The sequence below is a fragment of the Trachypithecus francoisi genome, unplaced genomic scaffold (genome assembly GCF_009764315.1).
Source record: "Trachypithecus francoisi isolate TF-2019V2 unplaced genomic scaffold, Tfra_2.0 Lachesis_group13, whole genome shotgun sequence".
Lineage (NCBI taxonomy): Eukaryota > Metazoa > Chordata > Mammalia > Primates > Cercopithecidae > Trachypithecus > Trachypithecus francoisi.
In genome coordinates, this window is record NW_022681458.1 from 71,072,831 (window position 1) to 71,098,348 (window position 25,518).

General features: G+C 39.7%; 1 protein-coding gene across 1 annotated transcript in view; it reads left to right on the forward strand.

The window, feature by feature from the left end:
- The first annotated feature begins 1,825 nt into the window (after positions 1 to 1,825).
- The window catches only part of TLK1 (tousled like kinase 1), a 163,805-nt gene continuing 140,112 nt past the window's right edge, over positions 1,826 to 25,518 (forward strand). The window contains exon 1 of the mRNA XM_033231161.1: positions 1,826 to 2,113. Within this exon, the coding sequence (XP_033087052.1) occupies positions 1,975 to 2,113 (139 nt within the window). The 5' untranslated portion in view covers positions 1,826 to 1,974. The remainder of the gene's footprint in view (positions 2,114 to 25,518) is intronic.

Below are 25,518 nucleotides of genomic sequence, written 5' to 3' on the forward strand. Positions count from 1 at the left end.
GCTGGGACTACAGGCATGTGCCACCACACCCGGCTAATTTTTTATTTTTAGTAGAGGTGGGATTTCACCATATTGGCCAGGCTGTTCTCAAATTCCTGACCTCGTGATCCGCCCGCCTCAGCCTCTCAAAGTGCTGGGGTTACTGGTGTGAGCCATCGCGCCTGGCCTGAAATTGTACACTTTAAATATGTGCAGTTTATTTTGTCAATCATACCTCAATAAAGTTGTGAGATGTCCCTCTTAAGTTTGAAAAGCAGACAAGACTAAAAACTCACTGAAGTATCTAAAGCACAAGGCAACTACAATTACTTTTGGAGATAACTGACAATCAAAGTTCTTTTCCAGTATGATAGTTTATCTGAACAAAACATTACTATGAGAAATGCAAAGTCATAAAAATAAAAAATAGAAACGACATTTTTGTCCCCCTGGTAATCATGCCATTTCCTCATGTCTGTGCAGTAGGGCTATGTTATAATCTTTTTAGTGCTCTATTCAATTTGGTTTTTTTAAAGAGAGAAATAACCTTGTTGTAGTTTTCCTGAACTAGACTGCTCTTTTATGTACAAGAAGCCCAATCCCCGGTGTGAGTGTACTTGTGTGGGTCTGTAGAAAGCTACACTGTATCTATAAATTTTAGCAAATGCTGTCATTTGTTTTGGGATTTTTGTAGTCTGGACTCAGCGGAGACACTAGAAACAAATTAGAAATTTCTAGAAACCATACCTTCTACAAGATGAACGCTGTATAGTTTTCCTAAATATGTGAATTCAGTAATCACATTTTTCATTTAGGTTTTCCACTTAACTGTTTTAAAACAAAGAATTGCTATACCATTCAGTCTACGAAACCGGTAATTTTCAATTTCTTCATTAAAGATTCCTTCACTCTTTTTTAGAAAACACGAGAAAGTTTTATTTCCCAACTCTCCCACTACCCATTTCAGAGCTGTTTTATTCGGTCATTATTCTCATTCTGCAGACGGGGAGGCGCACATATGTTTTTCTGCATAGTACAGAGGGGCAAGAAAGAAGGAACTTTCAACTTTTCAGTTCCATTTTGAGAAACGATCACATTGAACTCCCGAGAAGCGGCCGCTGAGCAAGAGCAGCAGCATTTCTCCCCGGGTTGGGTGTGGGTCAGGAGCCAGGCGCGCTTCCGCGGGAATCGAGGGGGAGTCAGGTGGCAGCAGCGCCCGAGCCCGAGTGGCGCGGCGGGGGCGCGCCTCCCTCCGGCCGGCGCGGGGACGCTGCCCCCGCGCACGCGAGTCCGGCAACCCTGGGCTCCCGCGCCGCGCGGCGATCCGCGGGTGCGGCAGGGTCGCCCCCACGCTTTCGTCTCTTCCCTCGCGCGCTCGCTCCCTCCCCATGCCCCCAACCCCCCCCCCCAGTCCCTGGCAGGTCCCTCCCCCAAGCCTGCTCCCGCGGCCGCCGCTGCCGCTACCGGAGGCGCAGGAGCCTCGCGATAGTGTTTGCACAGGCGGCGCGTGACGCCGCCGCCGCCTGTAACTGATGCAGAGGTTACCCCGCCGCCTCAGCCGCCACCCACCGCCCGCCGCCGCCTGCCGGGCGACGCCGGGGGCCGACGCACTGCAGAGGTGCCGGCAGGTTCCGCCCGCGGAAGTCTCCTCGGCCGGCGCAGCCCGCGCTCCGCCCGCGCTCCGACCCCGGCCCCAGGGCACCCCCTCGACGCCTCCGCCGCCGCGCTCCTTCCCTCCGCCTCTTGTCCGGCGCGCCCGCCCGCTCCCTAGCTTCTCCCCCTTTCCCTCCTCCCTGTCCCCTCTCCTTCCCTCACCTCTTTCCTCCCCACCTCCCCTCTTCTCGGTTTCCTCCCCCATCCCCTTGACTCTCCCCTCCCAGCCCTCGCTCTCTAGCTCGCCCTTAGCGCGGCCCCCGCCATGACGGAGGCGGGTGCCGGTGCCGTTGCCGCCGCTGCCGTCGCAGGGGGGGAGTCGGGTTCCCAGAAAGTAGCTTGATGAGTGTCCAAAGTAGCAGTGGAAGTTTGGAGGGGCCGCCATCTTGGTCCCAGCTCTCCACGTCTCCAACCCCGGGCTCGGCGGCGGCGGCCAGGTCCCTGCTGAATCACACGCCGCCATCCGGGAGGCCCAGGGAAGGTAAGCACTGCCGCGCCCGCGCCCGCTCGCGGGCCTCCCCTCCCCTGCCGCGGACCCCCGTGACCCCCCGGGGCTCCTCCGCCAGACCCCGGGGTGGGGGATGGTGACGAGGTGGACGCGAGGCCGCCCGGCTCCCCGGCTCTGGGGAGGTATTGCCCTGGCTGTGGGTGGTGGTTCACGGGTGGTGGAGGAGACGGATGAGGGGGTGCGCGCTGGTGGGGACGGGGCGAGGCGCACAGACTCGCCTGGGGTTCCTGGGAGCCAGTTCTGCGAGGGTGGGAAGCCTCCCCCCGGACGCGAGCCCCTTTCTGCTCCATTTGCCAGCACACTCAGTACTCTTAACCTCCTGGCCTCCGGTCTCTGGTGGGTTTTCCCTCCCGCTGGAGCCTTCGTCCTCGAGCCCCCTCCCCTTCCCCCGCGCACTCCTCCCATAGAGGCGGTCCCCGCTCTGCGAGCTTTGCTGCCCCGGACCTGGAGGATGCCCCTCGCTTGCAGGGTCTCTCATTTGGGGAGAGACGCTGAAATTATCTAGGCAGACTTTGATCCCCTGTGTGGCCCCCTAGAGCAATTTAAACGACAGACTGACTCGTGGGCAGGGTTTTAAAACCGCCCCTCCAGATGGTTGCAACTTTCTCTCCTTCGCCGTTGCCTCCTGCGTGTTTGTGCGTTATATTCTCTGCTGCAAGTAGGCTACTGTTCTTCTCTGACAGGGTCGTGGGTTTTGTGGGAAATATCTGCGTAAAGGTTATTGCAAACACGCACTAGATCGGTTACAATTGTTTTCTAAGTTTTCTGGCTTCTTGCAAGCAAGTGTGCTGCCACCAGATGTAGCAGTTAGACAGCTTGTAAGGCACCGGCGTGCTTTTGACTAAAATTTCAACTTGCTGTATTTAACTTTAAGGATACGACATAAAATGAAATTTGGGAGAAAACACATTTATGGGTGATGAATAAATGTGCATGGAATGTCTTTTAACGCTCTTTTGTCTGGAAAACGCTTAGCGATGTTCATCCGCAATTGGTAAACGGGTTGTTCACTCCCAGTTGTCGCACACGAGGAGATTGTAGGCATATTTTCAAACGTCTGGAAGTTCAGCAGTCTAGTGAATGTTTTAAAGAAATCAAGAGCTTCGATTTATGTAGGAATCGGTGGGAGTACTTTATTTTGAAAATATCTGTCGATTATCCAGAGCCTTGGCAATTGTTAATCAAGTGTTTTGTGTCCTGAATCCAGTGGTTCAGGCATAGCATTCTTTGTCATTTTGTTCCTGTGAGCATGTGTGAAAGTGACAATAGGCTTAAAGATTGGCATGAATATGCTCCAGAAAATTCACGGAAAGCTTTGATTTATGGGATCCATTAAACAGGCGGAATACATTGACTGACGTTTCTCCCTTTCATCTTATCCCAACGCTGAGCTTTCATTATTAGAATGTAAAAGTATTAAATGACTAAAAATTTAATATATCTGGTGATTCTTTTGCACTTGAAAATTTCTAAATGAACGGTTTAAAATGTATTTTATAGAGAAGTTGGTGTTTTTAGCATGCTTTTACTTTTGTTTGTAGTTTCATTAAGATGTTTTGTGTTAGTGTTGTGGGTTTAAAAAGACCATTTTATTGTTTCTTATTTAAGACTATATCATCATTCATTCGTTCATTCATTCATATCTCGAATATTTATTGAGCCATTACTGTGAGCCAGGCCGTGAACTGGATACTGAGGACATAGTATTGAATTGTTTATCTGTTGACATCTGTTATCAGTATTGGGAATTTGGGAGACAAAACATCTAGATTGTGAGTTTCTGAGGTTACTTCAACTTAAAAACATTCTGCACTTTTCCTGATGTTTGAAAATTTGGAGGGGTTGGAATCGTTTAGCTTGAGCTTCCAAATAACCATAATTTTTTCCGGCAGTTTAGATTGCAGTGGGTTTTTATGTAACCTAAAGTAGTGAGTTTCTGTTGATTCATGATATCATAGGACAGGCTTTTGTGAAAGTTACACTTCCTGCCAAGTAAGTACCTGTATAGCTACAGAGGGATATTTCTTTTTGACCAACCAGCATGCAAGTTAAAACTATTAATCCTCTCTAGGGTTATATTCATTTTGAAGTTTGGCGATGTGTTCTCAGATTTCACTAACACTCACAGGAATATGAAGCCCTGAGTATCAAAATGGAGATGTTTTCTATTGAGCGAAATCTCAGTTTTTATTTTAACAAGTGTTTAGCACCTTTTTCAGGTATACATGTTACTACATTATATAAATTGATGAAGTTTTAGAAAGCTTTTTGACGGCCAGTTACTGCTAGTAAGAACCATTGATATTAATGGAACTTGAATGTATTGTATGTGTCAAGAAGAGAACTAACTTTGTTTCTTGAAAAATTGAGCCAGTTTAACATAGAGTAATAGAAGAATTGAAACTTCAAAGAGATGAACATGTATATGAACTTACATAAATATTCTATGTGATGAACTCCTTTTAGGCAAATTTAACTTTGAAAATGGGTTACATTTAAAGATATGCCATAAGCATCTGTAAAAGTTACTTATTTTGAAGTTTTGACGTTTGAAACCAAAAATCTAATATTGTAATCCGATTATTTTTGATGCTGTATGTTGTGGTTTTCTTTCTCTCTTTTTACCTTATTACCGTTATCATATTCATATAGTTTTATTACAAATACAATACAGCTCTTTAAGATTTGGGAATCTATTAGAATTTAGGAAATTATATGATAAATAAAGTGTAGATTTCTTTTCCCTGGGTCCCAAAGCTTTTTCCCTTACCAATCTTGTGGTTCTGTTTGAGGTGTTCAGCGATGTAGCTCTAGATTTTCTGTTGAATCTTTTAAATCTATAATCTCCATCCCATTTTGTCTTCTATAATCCTGTGATTAAGGGAGTGAGGAGTTAAAAAGGTTTTCAAGTAAAGCCCAGTTTTGCTTTGTTGAAGCCTAGGAACCTAGTGTCATAATGGCTAGATAAGTAGTTGGGTTTTTTTGCGTATCAGCAGTACATGGGTACTTTTGAATGTGTTATTGCTGAGAATCAAAGGATTGCTTATACAGAACACTTGCATTTTCTTTCCTGCTCCTGCCAAGTATAAATAATTTGATTTTTTTTTTGTAAATAGTGAAAACTTGGCCAAAAGGATGGTATGGGCCGGGAGTGGTGGCTCAAGCCTGTAATCCCAGCACTTTGGGTGGCCTAGGTGGGTGGATTGCTTGAGTTTAGGAGTTCAAGACTAGCCTGGACAACATGGTGAAACCCTGTCTCTACAAAAAATAGAAAAATTAGCTGGGCATGGTTCGGGAGGCTGAGTTGGGAGGATTGCTTGAGCCTGGGAGGTGAAGGCTGTGGTGAGCCTAGATAGTGTCATTGCATTTCAGCCTGGGTGACAGAGTGAGACACTCTCTCAAAAAAAGATGGCATGATAGTACGATTAAACTGTAAACTTGCTCTGTTTCCATATTTAAAGACTGCATTCCTTAGAAGAATTAAAGTATTTGACTTCAGATGATTTAGTAATGAGATGTTAAAAACGAAGGTGTACCAGATGGCCCTGTAGACCTTTAATTTTTTGAAATCGCTAGCTGGAGGAAGACAGGGTTATATGTTTAAGGATTCTAGCTCATGAATAGATACGTGACAGATGTCTCCTTTACAATGGTACATTTACACATTAGAGGAGAGAGAAAAGAGAGAAACCAGAATGGAAGTTTGAAAATCTTATGCGAAATAGACTATGCTTTCGCCTTTTGACCTCAGAGCCTCTTTACTCGCTGAACAATTATTGAGGACCCCAAGGAGATTTAGGTTTATGTGGCTATGTCTACTAATATTTGCCATTTTAGAAATTAAATCACAATTTCAAATATATTTAATTTAAAAATAAAGTGTGTTGTAAATAGAATTTTTTATGAAGAATAAATATGTTCTAAAACCAAGGAAACTAGACCAGTGGTGGTGTTTTGTATTTTTGCAAATCACCTTGATTTCTGGCTTACGAGGAGAAGACAGCTGGGTTTTGTGTCTGCCTTCTGTTGTGATGTTTTGGTTGAGATATGTGAAGAGAATCCAGCTTCATGTAGATACATGGTTGGAAAAGGAAGGAGTGAGTATTCTTTGGCATTACATCAAAATTCAACAAGTGGCAGGTTTTTTTTTTTTAAAGTTACTTACAATGTGAAAGTGCATTGTATTCCAGAAATGTCTCTAGGATCTACAGGAAGTCTAGGAACATATATTTACAGAAGAGACTAACGGGTGGGAGACATGATAGCTGTCTCCAGGTATTTAAGAAACCTGGATTTCAGTAAATAGGATGTAAAAACCTGTTAATTTTAATAAGTAGGAGGGAGAATAGATCCATTCTCCTGCTTTAGAAGGCAGACCAATTGGTGAAAATTAGGAGGACATAGATGGAGATCAGTCTAATTTTTTTACAAGAATGTAAGAACTGTATGACTAGACTTGAAACAGTGGAACAGTGGAGCTACAATGGAACTCGCAACTAACAACAATGGAAAGTAGTAGTTAGTTTTGAGAATTTAAAGTGTACTACAGGGACATGTTTTTTGGGGAGGTGGAGATAAATTCTGTAGATTCTTATGATGAGTGCTATTGGATTAGTGACTTAAGGCTTCATCCAATTCAAAAATGTAAACATTCTATGATTCTTTAAAAATCCCTGAATATAGTTAAGCTATACTTATATATTCATTAACGTTTTTGAATGTTCTTTCAAGTCCGTAGTATGAAACTATTGTTGACTTTATTACTATTTTGCATTTTTATTGTGCTTTTCCTCCGAGGATTTTCCTGTATTTTCTGGTGTCAGCAAGATCAGTCTTCATGAAATCTTGCTAAATTCCCTGTGAAATATAATAAGCTTCAGACATTTTAGAGAACCAAATGCTGTTTATGATACAATTTAGTAGAGTTGCAATATATTTCAGCACAGAATTTTAGAATACTATGGGGGCTGATTTTCAGTTTTGTAAGAGAAACTATGAGCATAGTTTATATAGTCTTTTATTTGTAATTGTTTACATGATTTCAGAAGTAATATGCTTAAGCTATTCTAACGTTTTTAAACCTAGAGAGTCTGAAAAGAGGAAAGAAGAAAGAAAAGTGTTTAAATTGATTTCTTTTGAATTTAAAAATGCATGTTAAATATAACTAGAACATAAATGAAGAATTTAAATTCCCATCTTATTCCTAGAATTATACCTATAATATTTATCCTTCCTTACAGCAATTCATATTTTAATTTTGCATGGCACATAATCTCTTCTGTGAGTTGGATTTTTAGATGATGAGAATTTAAGCATAAATTCTGACAACTTTCTTGAGGTCAATTTAATATTAATAAGTGTAGTAAGTAATAATACCCAGCTTGAGACCTCATGTACTTGTTGCATTTGGATTTAAAGCTCATTTTCTCTAGAAGAGCTGTAGAAATCATTCATTTAGTTTCATGAACTCCTTCATGCTTATTAATGATTTTCAAGAATCTTAGAATAAATTACAGGAATAATGTTACGAAGTAGGAGAAGCAGTATGGTATAGGGGAGAAAGTGATTGTAGTTGGAATCTGAGGGTTGTCTTTGCTATTAACTAGCTGTGTGACCTTGGGCAAGTTGCTTATCTCTGCTTCAGTTCCATAAACCATGAGTTACAGAGCTGAAATAGATCTTGGAAGCAATCTAGTACAAACCTCTCATTTTACAGATGAGGAAACAGATAATTTGCACAGGCTTTTGCTGTAAGACAGTTGGGCCCAAAATTCAGTTTTCTGACTTTCAGGTTGGTTTTTTTTTCCATTATACTTCACAGCCTCTTTTCATCTGTAAAATGAGAGCATTGGATTAGAGGCTCTCAAAAGCCTCTTTCAGCTCAAAAATATTGTCATTCCTGTGACATTAGTCCTAATATAATTTAGTAGGGGAAAGTTTGTAACTTTTATTTATTGGTGAAGGAAATGTTTCTTGAAGAGGCGGTATAACCTATGCAAGGCTATATTTTGTTTTTTTTTGTTTTTTTTGTTTTTTTGAGACAGAGTCTTGCTGTGTAGCCCAGGCTGGAGTGCAGTGGCCGGATATCAGCTCACTGCAAGCTCCGCCTCCTGGGTTTACACCATTCTCCTGCCTCAGCCTCCCGAGTAGCTGGGACTACAGGCGCCCGCCACCTCGCCCGGCTAGTTTTTTGTATTTTTTAGTAGAGACGGGGTTTCACCGTGTTAGCCAGGATGGTCTCGATCTCCTGACCTCGTGATCCACCCGTCTCGGCCTCCCAAAGTGCTGGGATTACAGGCTTGAGCCACCGCGCCCAGCCTATATTTTGTTTTTTTAAGAGAATATCATCAGGCCAGGTGCTGTGTCTCAGGCCTGTAATCCCAGCTTTGGGAGACCAAGGCAGGAGGATTGCTTGAGCCCAGGAGTTTGAGACCAGCCTGACCCCATCTCAAAAAAAATTACCTGGGTATGGTGGCATATGTCTGTAGTCCTACCTACTGGGGAGGCTGAGGTGGGAGGATCCCTTGATCCCAGGAGTTCAAGACGGCAGTGATGCATTGAGCTATGATCATGCCACGGCACTCCAGCCTGGGCAACACAGTGACCCCCGTCTCAAAAAAAAAAAAAAAAAGAAAAAAGAAAATATCTTTATTATTACCAAAGGGTGTTTACATTTATGAGCATGGTAAGTAGTGTGATAGGTAGTCCTGTTTTTTTGAAAACACTTATTAATATATTAACGATATAAATTGCATAAACAAACAATGTGATACCCGGAAGTGAAATAAGTAGGTGATTGTTCCTCAGAAAATATTTCTGGAGTTTATTTCATCTGAGACCCCTGTGTTTGCTCCTAGTTAAGTGCCTGTGTTGTTTAGTGTCTCATAGGATTGTCTGTTTCCGTAGCATCTGCATCATGCTACTTCTATTATAGTTTTATTTATGTTGTCTACTAGACAGAAAGGTCTTGAATTCAGAGACTATTTTGTTCATTTCCATATTTTCAGTGCACAGTGGGACATCCTCTACAGAGTTGGCACTCAACTAAAAGTTTTGTTGAAGGACTGTTTCACATACATCATCTCTCTATGTATTGTATGCACGTATTTCAGACCCAGGAAGATGCTTATTTTAGTAATTCTAAATAAAAGTGGATTATATTTTAGACGGTGATATGGATAACAGTAACAGTAATAGGTAAAGTTTATTGTGTTCACACGTTAATTCTTGTATTTCATAACTCTGAGATATATACAGTTGTTGTTCCCATTTTCGGATGAAAAAACTGAAGCACTGAGAACTAAAGTGACTTACCAGTGTGACCTAGAGTAGTACATAATGGGAATTTAAGCCAAGTTGGTGTATTTTAATCACTGGGATATATTGCCTAAAATACGAAAATTTGGCTTTTAGGATTTTAGTAGTTTTTCTAAGCAAATTTTAACTTACTGATCAGTCTTCCAGGCTTATTCAGTTTACCTCTAAACTTTTGTTAACTTTTTTTGCATGAGTTTTTATACACGTGTGAAGATAAGATTTTTTAAAAAATACAAAAACCCCAACCAAACAACCCAATTTAGAAAGCTGTACCAGCTGTGCAAATCTTACATTTCCTTTTTTTAAGATAAGTTTTGTCCATTCATGGAAAATGTTAGAGATACATCAATGAAAAATTTTATTTCCATGTTAGGTAATCTGATTTGTGATTCCATTTATCTTAATATTTTGGTCTCATAAGCCCACTGGAGCCATAACAAGTAAATATTAGAATTTGAACAAAAAATTTCCCACTGTCTATTTATTGTGGAGTCTGTTTATTGTGAGCAGTCTTTTTATTGTGGAGGCTTTATAACCTGATGGACAAGGCTTTAAATTAGAATGTTTTAGCGGCAGATCTTTGACTCTCTTAATAGTATTCAATATGGGCAGGGGAAAGAGACTTGATGTGCAGTCTAGTTAATCTGTAAAAAAGTATTTTACAAAATACTTAGTTTTAGTTCTTTTATTGCTAACAACAACAACAACAACAACAACAAAACCTTTGGTAGCATGTATTATGTAGCAAACCTAATTGAGAGGCAGGATTTGAGTGGATTGATAGGAATTCATTAGTCATGGAGTGGAAAGATATGCGGAACAGAGCAGATCCAGGTGGTAGGTTGTCAAACTTGAATTAAATTTTCCCAATGTGGCTTCGTCATTAGGTCTGAAATTTAGTGAATTTCAAGAAGGCGATTTTACCTGTATTTAAATAAAAGTGATTATATTCTACATAGATTCATTAGCCAAATATAAGTGTTTTTGGGGGATGACTTAAAATATTTTTTCCTTTTCATTTCTATGGATTGTTAATAATTGGTTATACTCATAAATTTGTGCCTTTCCTTGAAAACTAATTAGCTGGTGGAAGTTAATTAGGTTTAAATTCTGCTGTTAATATGATACCTTGTGTGACTTCATGATTCCCCACTGGACACTAGGTAAGTGCTTCCTATCTGAGGATGAATGTAGTTCCTCTGGGGAAGGTCAGAGGGGTTTGTGTGAGGCTAATCATATTCATCCTGTCTCCTGAGACCAGAGACATGTTTTAATTTTTTCCTTTTTTGATACTGTATATTTGCCTCATAAAAAATACAAATTTTCCCTTTTCCTGCAGATTTCTTTTAAACATCTGTGTAAGTATATGGTTTAGCTCGACTTTGTATACTACTCTGATACTTATTTCATTTACTTAAAGATACACATATTTATTAATGCTGGACACTCTCTGGGCACTCATTTGCTTCTCTTAACAATCATATGAAGTCCTGTTAGTATCCCTACCTTACAGATGAGAAAATCGAGGCATAGAGAAGTTAAGTAATGTACCCAAGGGCCAGGCACAGTGGCTCATGCCAGTAATCCCATCATTTAAGGAGGCTGAGGTGGGCAGATGGCTTGAACACAGGAGTTCGAGACCAGCCTGGACAACATGGTGAAACCCTGTTTCTACAAAATATACAAAAAATTAGTCGGGTGTTGTGGTGCACGCCTGTAGTCGCAGCTAGTTGGGAAGCTGAGGTGGATTGCCTGAGCCCAGGAGGTTGAGGTTGCAGTGAGCCATGATTACGCCACTACACTCCAGCCAGGGCAGCAAAGGGAGACCTTGCCTTAAAAAAAAAAAAAACAAAAACCAAAAAATAATGTACCTAGGCACAGACAGAGAATATTTAGCAGAGCCAGGATTCAGACTGGGCTGAGTGCATGTTCTTAACAGTTACACTATTCTGTCAGTGTTATTTCCTTGAATGGATGCACTATAATTGGTTAACTGTTCTTCTTTAGGTAGGATGTTAGTCATGAATCTTTTGGTTACACGTGATAACAACTTAACACAACTTTGTTAAGTTAAAGAATTGTAGGAATTGTTAGTAGGAATTGTATGTGGAGAATGATGGAATGGCTTTGGAAATAGATAGATCCAAGGTTGCAAGTAATGTCACTGGGTTTCTTTGTCTCCTTTTTGGGTTTTTCTAGCCTCTTGCTTCTGGAGCCCCAGACATATACCTTTAACTTAGCAACCACACTTGAAAGACAGCTTCTCTTTCCTGATGTCCACATGTGTCAGTTCTGGGTTGTTGATAATCAATTCTGATTATCAGTTCCTTAACCAATCATTGGAACCTGGGAGATGAGCTACAGCAAGGGCAGCCACTTTGGTGGCTGTGGTTAGGGTCAGCTGAGGAACCCACAGAAAGCCATAATTGACAGTCTCCTTGAGATGACGTGAATTGGATGAGGTGTAGTTTTCCTGAGGAAGGGATGATGGTGAGCAAAAAACAACTATAGTGAATCATTTAGGTTATGTCTTTTTAATTTTAATTTTATGACTATCATAGATAATGATATAGTAACTCAGTAAAAGCCTCTTTTTTTAAATACTAGATTTTCAGTGATGGGATTACCAGAGCAGAGTATAAAACTATTTTAGGGCTTTTGATAAATGTTGCCAGATTATTTTTTTTGAAGGATACATGTGCTTAGCTCATATACCAACAGCATGCATGAGATGAGCATGTACTTTTGAACCAGGTAGGGTTCAGCTCATGTTAGAAATACTGTACTGGGCTTAAATATAAACACATGCCTTGCACTTAATCAAGGGGTTGCAAACTTGACACTGAGCAAATGTCTAATGCAGTTTATCAAATGTGTCCTATTTTCTCTGGATGTTTTTCATTCTCATTATTTAAAAATTTTTATTATGCAGTTTCCTTCCTTCCTTCCTTCTTCCTTCCTTCCTTCCTTCCTTAATTTCCTTTCTTTCCTTTCTTTCTTTTTCTTTTTCTTTTTTTTTGAGACAAGGTCTCACTCTGCTTCCCAGGCTGGAGCGCAGTGACATGATCACGGCTCACTGCAGCCTCCAACTCCTGTCCTCAAGCACAGCCCTTCATCTCAGCCTCCCAAGTAGCTGGGACTACAGGTGCGTGCCACCACATCCTGCTGATTTTTTAACTTTTTGTAGAGACATGGTCTCCCTGTGTTGCCCAGGCTGGTCTTGAACCCCTGGGCTCAACCAGTCCTCCTGCCTCTGCCTTTCTAAGTGTTGGGATTACAGGCATTAGCCATTGTGCCCAGTCTGTCGTATAGTTTTAAACAACAAAACCAAAAGGCTAATAAATGGTACCGCTTTGCAAGCTCCTGCCCCTCCTTTATTTTTCCTCCCGGTGTCTCCTACTTCTCTGACCTAGTTGGCAGCATTATACTTTTTGGATGTTGGTAGCATGTGTAAAATACATTATTGCATAACAAGTTAGTATAACATAATAGTTTCAAGGGTTTTGCCACTTAATTATGCTAAGTTACTTAACCTCTCAATGCCTTATCTGTAGATTTTATTTTTGATAGGGTGGGATAGTAATAGTAACTATGTCACAAGGTTGTGAAATTAAATGAGAAATGCATGGCACTTTAACAACTCACTATGGATTTTTTCATTTCTTCTCCTGCTTCTGCTTCTCCCTGCCCGCCCCCTGACCCTCCCCACCTTTTTTTTTAGAGACAGGCTCTTTCTCTGTTGTCCAGGCTGGAGAGAAATATAATTTATTTACTCCCAGTAAGGCAAATCTTAGAAATGTAAAAAAAAAAAAAAAAAAGCAATTCAAAGGATGAAAAATGACCATGTGCATAATCTTTACCACAGTATTATATAGTGAGAAGAAATGAGACCAACAACTGTGATTAAGTTTTGGTATGTATATCAACTAAACATTTTATATATTTTATATATATATATATATATATTTTTTTTTTTTTTTTTTTAAGACAGAGTCTTGCCCTGTTACCCAGGCTGGAGTATAGTGGCACGATCTTGGCTCACTGCAACCTCTGCCTCCAGGGTTCATACGATTCTCACACCTCAGCCTCCTGAGTACCTGGGACTACTATGCACCACCACGCCTGGCTAATTTTTGTATTTTTGGTAAGACGGGGTTTCACCATGTTGGCCAGACTGGTCTTGAATGCCTGACCTCAGGTAATCTACCCTTCTCGGCCTCCCAAAGTACTGGGATTCCAGGTGTGAGCCACTGCGCCCAGCCTTGTATACATTCACTTAAAAGATAATTAGGAAAACTGTGCAATATGGGAACATGTACAAATGACCAAACATAGCCTAAAAGTTACTTTTCAATGACTCCATAATATTAGCTTGTTTTTTGTCTCGCCTTTCTCTCAAAAGAAAAAATTCACCACCAAGAGCAACAATGACAAACAACATGCCCAAAGTCACACAGATGAGAAGTGTTTGAAGAAAGGATGCCAACCCAAGTCCACACTCCTAATCCCTATACCACACTGCCTATATTCCCACTGGTAAACACACATTATTAGGCACCTAGTGCACATAAAGCACTCTCTCTCCTTGGTACTAGTAAGAACACACAAAAATCACAGTATAGGCCCCTTTTAAAATTTGCAATATAGTGCTTTAAAGTATACAACTGCTGCTGGGCGCAGTGGCTCATGCCTGTAATCTCAGCACTTTGGGAGGCTGAGGTGGGTGGATCACGAGGTCAGGAGATCGAGACCATCCAGGCTAACACGGTGAAACCGCGTCTCAAGTAAAACTACAAAAATTAGCTGGATGTGGTGGCACGCGCCTGAAATCCCAGCTACTCGGGAAACTGAGGCAGGAGAATCGCTTGAACCTGGGGAGTGGATGTTGCAGTGAGCCAAGATTGCGCCACTGCACTCCCGTCTGGGTGACAGAATGAGACTCCATCTCAAAAAAAAAGGAATGACTGCATACCAATATAATGTATAAACACTGCTAATCCAAATCTAGTGCTTGACATGTAAATGGTGTAACCATGTCTTATACATGTGATCAGTTCTAAAGCCACAGAAAATTACAGGCACTAAGATGATGAAAGCAGCAATTTTGGACATCATTCTTATTGTGTTCCTCTTTATCTCAGTATTACATTTTACCTTGTAGTATTTGTAGTTAGTGTTAAGACAGATACACTTTCATTTGGTGTTTGCATGATACAGCTTTTTTCATTCTTTCAGCTTTCGAATTTTAGCCATATCTTGTAAGTTGCATATATTAGTTAAAAAAAACTAGTTTGACCATGTTTGTTCTTTAATTGAAACATTTAGTACATTTACATTTAATATTCTTGCTGATATATTTAGGTTTAAATTGATACTCCTAATAAATGATTTCTATTTATCTTGTTTGAACTTTCTGTTATTCTTTTCTGCTGCTTTTGGGATTATTATTATTTTTTGTTCCAAATACCCCCGCACTCCCCAACTTGGCTTAATAGTTAGACCATCTTTTTTTAAATCTGTTTTTAATGTTTATCCTAGAGATTACAATATGCTTCCTTTCTGTGTTAAAGTGTGATATAAGTTAGCACTTTTTTCTCTTTCTGGTCAGTGCAGCAACGTTAGAAAACATTAATTGTACATTTCCCTCTCCAGAATTATATACTATTGCCAGATAGTTCTCTGATATTTTAACTCCCCAGAAGATATTATCATTAGTGTTTTATTCAGTAATTATACCTTTAAATTTGTTTATATACTCAGTTTTTTTCCTTCAATCTTCAGTGCATTTCCAGGCTTCTAGCTGGGTTGATTTTCTCTCTCTGAAAATATTCCCTCTTTTTTTTTTCTCTCTCTGTTTGGGCCTATCTGTTGAGGAATTCTTTTTTGCTTATCTGATAATACCTTTTTTTTTCATTTTTTATTCTTGAAGGGATTTTTTGTGGGGAGGGAGCTTGGTATAGAAGTCTTGGTTGGCAGTTGTTTTCATTTGTCATGTTGCAGCTATGCACAGTGCCCTTGAGACCTGGTTTCCAGAGTTTCTGTTGAGAAATCAACTCTCAGTCTTATTGTTGCTCCTTTGACTGTACTCTAGCTTGTAGATCTCTGGTCACTTTTTGTTTTTGTTGCAGTGGGGGTGTTTATTTTTAGTTTTCAGCAGTTTTACTGTGATATGTCTAGGTGTCTTTTACTTGTTCAGCTTGGTGTTTGTAGGACTTCTTATATCTGTGACTTAGGACTGCACTGCCCAGTGCCAGCCACTAGCTGCACGTAACTATTGATACCAATTAACATTTAAAAAGTTATAAATTAAATTCCTCACATTTTAAGTTCTCAGTAGCCAAATGTTTCTGTTAGTTACTGTATTGGCAGATGGAGAAGGTTTCCATCGTTCTATCAATAGAATAGAAAGTTCTGTTGCATCATTCTATCAGTAGAATAGAAAGTTCTGTTGTACAGGACTGACGAGCGTGTTCGTGTTCATCAGTTTTGGAAAATTCTCAGACTATATCACTTCAGATAGTGCTCCTGTCTTGTCATCTTTTTTCCTCCTGGTACTCCAGTTATACATGTATTAGACATTCTTAAATTTGCCCTATGTTTCTTACATCCTTTTTTGTATGTTTCATCTTTTTATTCCTGTGTGCATTTTTAAAGATAATATTTTTCTGACCAATCTTCCAGTTCATTGTTTCTCTTAGGCTGTGTCTAATATGCCATCAGACTCATACACTGAGTTCTTTAATTTAGTTTATTTTACTTTTTAGTTCTAGAATTTCAGTTTTATTCTCTTTAGTTTCAGGTTTTCTGCTAAAGTTCTCAGTCTTGCTACTCAGCATACTTATTTGACAGTCTGTGTCTGATAACTTAATTATCTAGATCCCTTTGGGTCTTGTTCCATGTTTCATTTGCATTTTATTTGTGTTATTTTCTTGGATTTCTGATTGTTTTTTATTATGTATGAGACATTTGATGTGAAAAACTATAGAAGTAATTTGAGGCTTAGAATAATGGTAGTCTTCTATGACATAAAATTTACATCTAATTTTGACAGAAATATAGGGGCTCTATAAATCTGCTTCTCTTAATTCACTTTTAAGGATTGAGATTATTTGAAGCTGGGCTTTGATTGTATTTCTTTTGCTCTGAGGTTGAGATTCCAACCCAGAGTTTGGGGGAGGCTCAGTCTCATTTTTGTCTGGCTAGCCCAGTGAGGCTGTCAGATGTTTTGCTTAGCTTCCCAGCCTCGCAGTCACTGCTTAAATCAGCAGATGCCTGTAGGGGAGAAGAAACGGTATACCAGACTCACCTCTGGGAACTTGGTGAATTCTGGCCCCATTTCTTTACTGCCTGATCTCTAGAAGCAGACTTTTCTTTTTTTAAACTTAGTTCAACTTTTCAAGTTTCTTCAGCCAGAGATTGGTTTGATGACCTGATCACCATTACTGGAAGTAGAAAGTCCTTGTTTGCTCCTATTTTTAATACTTTACTTGGTTTTGAAATTTTGGGTGAATTTGAATCATTTTCTCCTCTTAACCATGCTCTTCTTCTGTCTCTTTATCGTCCTTTTGTTTAAATTATCAATTGGTTAAATCAGGGGTCTGCAACACCAGGGCTGCAGACCCATACTAGTCGCTGGCCTGTGAGGAACCAGACGTGCAGCGGGAGGTGAGCAGCAGGCCAGTGAGCATTCCCACCTGAGCTCCACCTCCTGTCAGGTCATCCATGGCATTAGATTCTCAGAGGAGCACGGACCCTGTTGTGAACTGCACATGCGAGGGATCTAGGTTGCTCGCTCCTTATGAGAATCGAACTAATGCCTGATGATTTGAGGTATAACAGTTTCATCTGAAACCGTCTCCACTGCACCCCACCCCACCCCACCCCACCCCTGGCCCATGGAAAAATTGTCTTCCACGAAGCTGGCCACTGGTGCCAAAAAAGGTTGGGGACCACTGGGTTATATACGGAGTTTGAATAGGACCAACTTGTGGAGCAGTTAGCCATCTGGAATTGTAGGTTTAATTGGAAGCAGAACTATCTTTGCCTTTGATGCCTTGAAGACAGCCGGTTTTTTTGTTGTTGTTGTTTTTGAGACAGAGTCTCACTCTGTTGCCGAGGCTGGGGTGCAGTGGTGGGATCTCGGTTCACTGCAACCTCTGCCTCCTGGATTCAGGCTGTTCTCCTGCCTCAGCCTCCCAAGTTAGCTGGGACTACAGGCGCGTGCCACCACGCTCAGCTAATTTTTGAATTTTTAGTAAAGACAGGGTTTCGCCTTGTTGTCCAACCTGGTCTTAAGCCTGTGACCTCGGGTGATCGCCCACCGCTGCCTCCCGAAGTGCTGGGATTACAGGCGTAAGCCACCATGCCCAGACAGATTACTGTTATTTTAAAAGTCTTTTTTTGGCAACTGGCTAGTACTAATGTAAGTTACATTTGGATTCAGATAAAATCTTCAGAGCATTCCGATATATTTTTAAAAGACAGCTCTTCATGAAATCACATTTTTTATATGTATGTATGTGTGTGTGTGTGTGTGTGTGTGTGTGTGTATATATGTATATATCCTATTTCTTTAATGCTGGATATTTTCTCAGCTCTGTACTCAATTATTTGTCCTATAAGTAAAAATGTGATACACATCTTTAGTCACTTTGCTTCTTTTAAATTATTACCCTTTGAGCAGTAATTTAATATAAAAAATGTTTTAGCTTTCGAAACAGACTTTTAGAGTTGCTTACAGTATAACGTACCCTTTATCCCTTTGGAAAATTTCATGTTATGTATTGTAGTTACTGTTTCAATTTGTTAATTGAGTTATTTAGTCAAAAAATATGAATGTCTTTAGGGATGTTACTGTATTGTACGAGTTGTAACTTTAGAGTGCCACTAGCAACACGTACATATGAACCAGTTTAATGGAAACGTTATTGTTCTCATGGTAGTTTTAGGAAGTGTTTGGCTTGTTAAGTAGGGATGGTATTACATGTTATTTTACTTACTACATATATTTGATTATCAAGAGATTCCACATCTTTATTACTGTTTCTATTGGTGACTTGTTTTAAAAATTAAAAGTCTTAAATTTCATCTTGGACTTGTTACTCCTGCTCATTACTGCCAAAGCTTACTATAGTATTTACTAACTACAAGGACTGTGATTGTTTTTATGTTAAGATTACTTAAGTTTCTTTGGACTAATTTTCTTCTCTAGCTTGAGAAAAAAATGATTGGAATTTTTCAGAGGGGTTACATTATTTCATACTGTCCTCCAAATGCTGGCATCTGAAATTTGAAGGTTTGCAGTAAGGATCAATTTATAGTAGTTATCTACTCTCTATTTGCTATTATAAAGCCAAAATAAATATATTAATTATGTCATTTTCGTATATTACTATTTAACAAATTCTATTTTTCCTTAAATTTTATGTTAATAAGTTAACTGGCTGAAACAAGCATACATGGCCAGTTAGAACACTGTCTAAAACTTCTTGATATAAGCGAGCATTTTAGTTGTCTTTGAAAGCTCACACAATAAATTACAACCTCTATGTCTACCCCCTTGAGCTTGCTTTTAAGAAAGTGATAAAAGTGATGCAAACTTTTTATTATCATTAGTTCTCAATAATTTTATTGTATAATTTAACTTTTATAGGATGCCTTTTCTAAATTTGTATGACGTAAAAATAACTTTCAGTCCGGTTATTTGAGAAGACAAAGCTGTATAACTGAATAGTGGTATAAATCCTATGTTTGTTAAGAGTGCCCGAAGAGCTTAATAACTAATGAAAGTTTATCTTTTTTTTTTTTTGGAGACAGTCTCACTCTGTCACCTAGGCTGTAGTGCAGTGGCGTGATCTCGGCTCACTGCAACCTTCACCTCCTGGGTTCAAGCAATTCTCCTGCCTCAGCCTCCCGAGTAGCTGGGACTACAGGCACACGCTGCCACACCTGCCTTACTTTTTGTATTTTAGTAGAGATGGGGTTTCATTGTGTTGCCCAGGTTGGTCGCAAACTCCTGAGCTCAGGCAGTCCACCCGCCTTAGCCTCCCAAAGTGTTGGGATTACAGGCTTGAGCCACTGCGCCTGGCTGAAAGTTTGTCTTAAAACTGAGGCTTACTTCAGATACTAAAGCTATTAAACATAAGACATGTGTGCGTGTGCCTGGGTGTCTATGTAGATGGCTTGGGGGTAGAAATAAAATCGAAAGCCACAGAAAAGACTATGGCTTTTTATTTAAAAAAAAAAAATCACTTCATTGAATCAACATTTTAATTTGTTGATACTCTTTTTTGAATTTACTTCATTTTATTTCTGCTCTGCATCTAATTCCTTATTTTGGGATAAGATATAGAGCATGAGTCAGCAAATTTTTTTTTTTTTTTGAGATAGGCGCTCACTCTGTCACCCAGCCTGGAGTACAGTGCCATGATCTCAGCTCATTGCAGCCTTGACCTGCAAGGCTTAAGCAATCCTGTCACCTCGCCTGGCTAATTTTTGTATTTTTTGTAGAGATGGGTTTCACCATGTTAGACTGTTTTTGAATTCCTGAGCTCAAGAAATCCACCAGTCTTGGCTTCCCAAAGTGCCGGGATTACAAGTGTGAGCCACCACACCTGTCCTAAACTGTTTTTAAAAGAATTGTCACAATTATGACAACTCCTTGTGTTTGTGTGGTAAAGTGCAGCCATAGACAATATGCTAACAAGTGAAATGGCTGTGTTCATTAAAACCTTACTATGGGCACTGATATTTGAATTTCATATTGATTTTACTAATTGCAAAGTAGTCTTCTTTTGATTTTTTTACCTTCTGATATTTAACAGGGTAGTCACTGCTGCCCATCCCTGTATAAAGTAACTTCCCTTGAGGAAGTTCAACCCTTCTAGTTACCCAACTATCCAGGTAGCTTTTGAAAGTTTTGAATTAAAGAGCAGATGTTTCTCTGACTTTTCATAGATCAAGAAAAGTCAGGGATGAAAATTGTTAGCTCTGTACATATGCAAACATCTTAGCCATTTTTTGTTTTTAAAATTGTAATTGTGGTTAAAAAACACAAGACATAAAATTTACCATCTTAGCCTTTTCTTTTCCTTTCCTGTCCTGTCCTGTCCTGTCCTTTTTTGAGACAGGGTCTCCCTCTGTCACCCAGGCTGGAGTGCAGTAGTGCAGCCTCCACCTCCCGGGTTCACTTGCCTCAGCCTCTGGAGAAGTTTGAATTACAGGCATGTGCCACCATGCCTGCCTACATCTTAGCCATTTCTAAGTCAGTAGTGTTTAAACTTCGGTCCCATCCCCCAGATACCTCATTATGTACACGCAAATAAAAAAAAAAATCAGAAGTCTAAAACATGTTGCTCCCAGGCATTTTGGGTAAAGGCTACTCAACCTGTATTCATCATTGTTCATAGTTAGACATTATGAACTATCAGTCTCTAAGCCAGAAAACAACCCCTCCCTTTTCTTTTTTTTAAAAAAGCTTATTTTATTTTAATTTAGATAGGGTCTCACTCTGTCTCCCAGGCTGAAGTGCAGTGGTGCCGTCTCAGCTCACTACAACCTCTGCCTCCTGGGTTCAGGCGGTTCTCGTGCCTCAGCCTTCTGAATAGCTGGAATTACAGGCACCCGCCACCACGCCTGGCTAATTTTTTGTATTTTTAGTAGAGACAGGGTTTCCCCATGTTGGCCAGGCTGGACTGGAACTCCTGACCTCAGGTGATCCACTTACCTCGGCCTCCCAAAGTGCTGAGATTACAGACATGAGCCTGCGCCTGAATTCAGTCTGTCACCAAATCTTGTTTTTTGTCTCTTAGATATTTTTCTGATCTGTCAGTGCTCTAGTTTAGGCTCCTGTTTTCTCTTAACCTGGATGGCTGCCTAACATGTCTCCATGTATCCCCTCTGGAATCTACTGTTAGGCAAAAAAGCAGAAGTACTTCACAAGTAACTGTGTTTAATTTTCAACTTGGCTAAAGTAGCTCAGCTTGTATCCCTTTTATTTTTATTATTATATAGTTTTACATATTGAGCTCCGAGAAATTATAGTTCCTTGGTTTTTAAGTAAGATCTGTAAGAGGAGTTTAATCCATATTTAGTGTTGTGTTAATCTTCACACCAGTAAGTTAGACATTTATTCTCATTTTACAAATAAAGAAATGGTTCCTGAGAGTTAACTGTGTGGTGGAGTTGAGATTTTGATTTAGTGTTTTGTTTTGTTTTTTGAGACAGTGTCTCACTTTGTTCCCTAGGCTGGAATGCAGTTGTGTGTTCATAGCTCACTGCAGCCTTGATCTCTGGGCTCAAGCGATCCTCCCGCCTCAATCTCTCCAGTAGTTGGGATCACCACACCCAGCTAATTTTTTGATGTTTTGTTGAGATGAGGTCTTACTATGTGGCTCAAGCTGATCTTGAACTAGGAAGCCATAGCACCTGGCTGACAGCCATCAGTATTAAACACAAAAGTTTAAGTGTTCCTTTTAGGCTTTTAATTATCTTAGAAAACAGCTATTTGTAAAGAAATTGAAAGAACTTTTACTAAAATACCACTACGCTGTATTATTAGAGTACTAACATTAACATGAAATGAACTTATACAAATACGTAAGTTTATAATTTATCTGAAACTTGTGTTGGGGTGGGTAAGTGTAACTTTATGAGTTTCTGGATATATGACTACTGTTGATACGGTTTAGCTGTGTCCCCATCCAAATCTCATCTTGAATGGTTGTTCCCATAATCTCCATGTTTTGTGGCAGGGACCCGGTGGGAAGTGACTGCATCATGGGGGCACTTTCCCGCATGCCGGGTCTCCTCCCGATAGTGAGTTCTCACAAGATGTAATGGTTTTATAAGTGTGTGGCATTTCTCCTGCTTGCACTCATTCTCTCTCCTGCTGCCCTATGAAGAGGTGCCTTTGGCCATGATTGTAAGTTTCCTGAGGCTTGCTCAGCCACGAAGAACTGTGAGTCAATTAAACCTCTTTTCTTTATAATTACCCAGTCTCAGGTATTTCTTCATAGCAGTGTGAGAACGGACTAATACAATGGTAAAGAAAACTAAACCCAAACTGAGAAGTGGATGGATGGAGATTTTATGTAAGATCTTTCATTTAGCAATATGTCAGCTATGGATAAATATATCACCTGATGAACTTTCAGGATTTTGTATTTTGTAATTGTAAATGTAAAAGCATCTTTGAATGCCAGGGGCTACCACTGTATAAAATGTAATCTCAATTGTTGAACAAAAAAAGAAAAAAAAAAAAAAAGATATGTGGAAAAAAAGACTGGAAGAAAATAAGCCAAAATATTGACATTGGTTATCTTTGGGTAGTAGGAATATGAGTGGGATTTTTTTGGCTCTAATTTTTTGCATTTTTCCATTTTTCTTTACCATACGTTCATGACTAAGGGTAAAAAGGAAAAGAAGTGAAATTGCTTCTTTCCTGACAGTTTTTTAGGAAAATATCCTTTTGTTCATAAGGCAAATAAATTGTCTTGGGGAAGAAATGTGAAGAAATATGAAGTCAGAAATATTATAATTGAAAGAAGTCTTGGTATAAGTCAGTATTTTTAAGTGACTGTTTGCTGGAAAACTGTGATGTTAATCTGAGGCCAGCCAGGCATGTAACTTTAGGACTTTGCATTGTTTTGGCAACTTTTAGAGTAATACAAAAAAGACATGAGAATGATGTGACCCACAATTTATTTGAATCACTAAATACTGTCCAAAAATGGGAGTTACAGTAATTTGTGAGGACACTAGGAAATCTGATTATATTATAAGCCATTTTGGTCATTGAGTATTAGGTTGAACCACATGAACCTATTTTATAGATTAAAAATGGTTGAGTGTAACTTCCTATGATTTAACCTGTTAAAAATAGTACTTTTTCATTCTTCATTCAAATTTGATTTACTTAGCTTGTATTATGTATGTATAATATATATAATATGTATATGTATATATAATACGTATATACATATATATAGATTGATACAGATCTATATATATATAGACACAGATATATAGGTATCTTATCTAAATTTATCGGTTGGTGTGTCCATTAAGGTTGCAGATAAAAGAAATTATTATTAGAATCTTAAAATTTTGATTTTGGGGTGATTTGGTCATTGGAAATATGTCTTTCTAGAGGACTATTATGACCTTAATGTGGATTAAGTGCTAATTTATGTATCTGGATCCCAAAGTTGGCATTCCCTGGAGTCTGATAGCACATTAGAGTTGGGAGTGATGGTTAAAGATTGTTTTAATGTTCATCAAGCAAGATAACTTGTGTTAAACATGTCTACATGGACATGTAGAGCAGGTAGGAGCCCTATCCCACGTAGGCTACCCTGTTTTATTGGAAATCTGGTGGATAAAATTTAATTTTTTTTCTTCCTTATTTGAAGGTTTAGGCTAGGCGAGTAGAAAGTGAGTAAATTGGAATGCTAATATGTTCCTTCTGTTGCTTTCTCTTCTTATGTAGTTTACTTTGCATGAATTTTTGGTCAAGTTGCTTATTTTTCTGGGACTTAGTAAGTAAAAATCATTTAGGCTGTATGGTCCAGGAACCTGCCAAAACTTTACATGTATTATCTCGTTGAACTCACCTTATGAATTAACCCTGTGTCCTGCCTGTGAACAACACTGTAATGGACATAGTTATTACCAAGATTTTTTTTTCCCCCAAGACAGAGTCTTGCTCTGTTTCCCAGGTTGGAGTGCAGTGATGCGATCTCGGCTCACTGCAACCTCCCTCTCCTGGGTTCAAGCAATTCTCCTACCTCAGCCTCCTGAGTAGCTGAGACTACAGGCACATGCCACCACGCCCAGCTAATTTTTCTATTTCTAGTGGAGATGGGGTTTCCACATGTTGGCCAGGCTGATCTTGAACCCCTGACCTTGTGATCTGCCCGCCTCAGCCTCCCATAGTGCTGGGATTACAGGCATGATCCACTGTATCCAGCCATTATTACCAAGATTTTATAATAAGAGGGTCACTATGTGGCAAAGCTGGGATTTGAACTTAGGCAGTCTGGCCACAGAGCCCATGTTCTTAATGTTACAGCTGGCTATATTGTTATAATTAAATGTCCACAGAAATCCATTTTAGGAATCTTACAAGGATACAGTAAAGATGATGATGAAATAATAGGTTGAAATCACTGCATGAATATTTAGAATATTTAGAATTTTACCCATGTATGTTATGTTATGTTATGTTATTTTTAGTAACCTATCTATAGCCCAGACTGGAGTGTGGTGGTGGCGTCTCACAGCTCACTGCAGCCTCTACCTCCTGGGCTCAAGTGATCTTCCCACCTCAGCCTGGGACTAGAGGTGCGGACCACCATGCCCAGATAATTTTTTAAATTTTTTATAGAGATGGGGTCTCTTCAGGTTGCCCAGACTGGTCTCGAACTCCTGGGCACAAAGGACCTGCCTGCCTTGGCCTTCAAAGTGCTGGGATTACAGGTGTGAGACGCCACTCCTGGCCCCTTGTTGATTTTCATTCATTGTTTTCAGTTGTGCTTTAATATGTAGCTAGTATTCAACTTGGACTTCTTACAAAAAGTACTTGCAGCCTCCTTTCTGGTCAGAGATTTACTTACCTGCTGTAGAGGGACTTTAAGAAAGAAAAACTGTTCTGTGGCCCTTCTTTCACCCTATATTTTTGGGATAGAAGAATAGGCCAAGAAGGAGTCCTGTGGAGCAGTAAATCATCACTGTCCTTTTTAAGGTTCATAACAATTGCTTACCTTTTAGGAGACAAGGAAGTATTGGGACTTTTTACTTTTATATTTTTGTATTTATTTCAGCAAGCACCTATTACTTAGTAATGGGGGAAAGGCATGAAACCAAAAAAGAGTCTTGAGTACTTAGGTTAGAGACAAGATACCAGTTTACTTTCTGGTAGTGAGGAGAGGGTAATCACCAGCTCAAGTTTTATCAGATTCCTATTTTGGAGTTTTCTTAGAGAACATTCCTTCTTACCGCAGGATCAAGTACATGCTCTTTTTTTCTCTGTGTCTTTGTCTGTCTCTGACAGGGACACATGC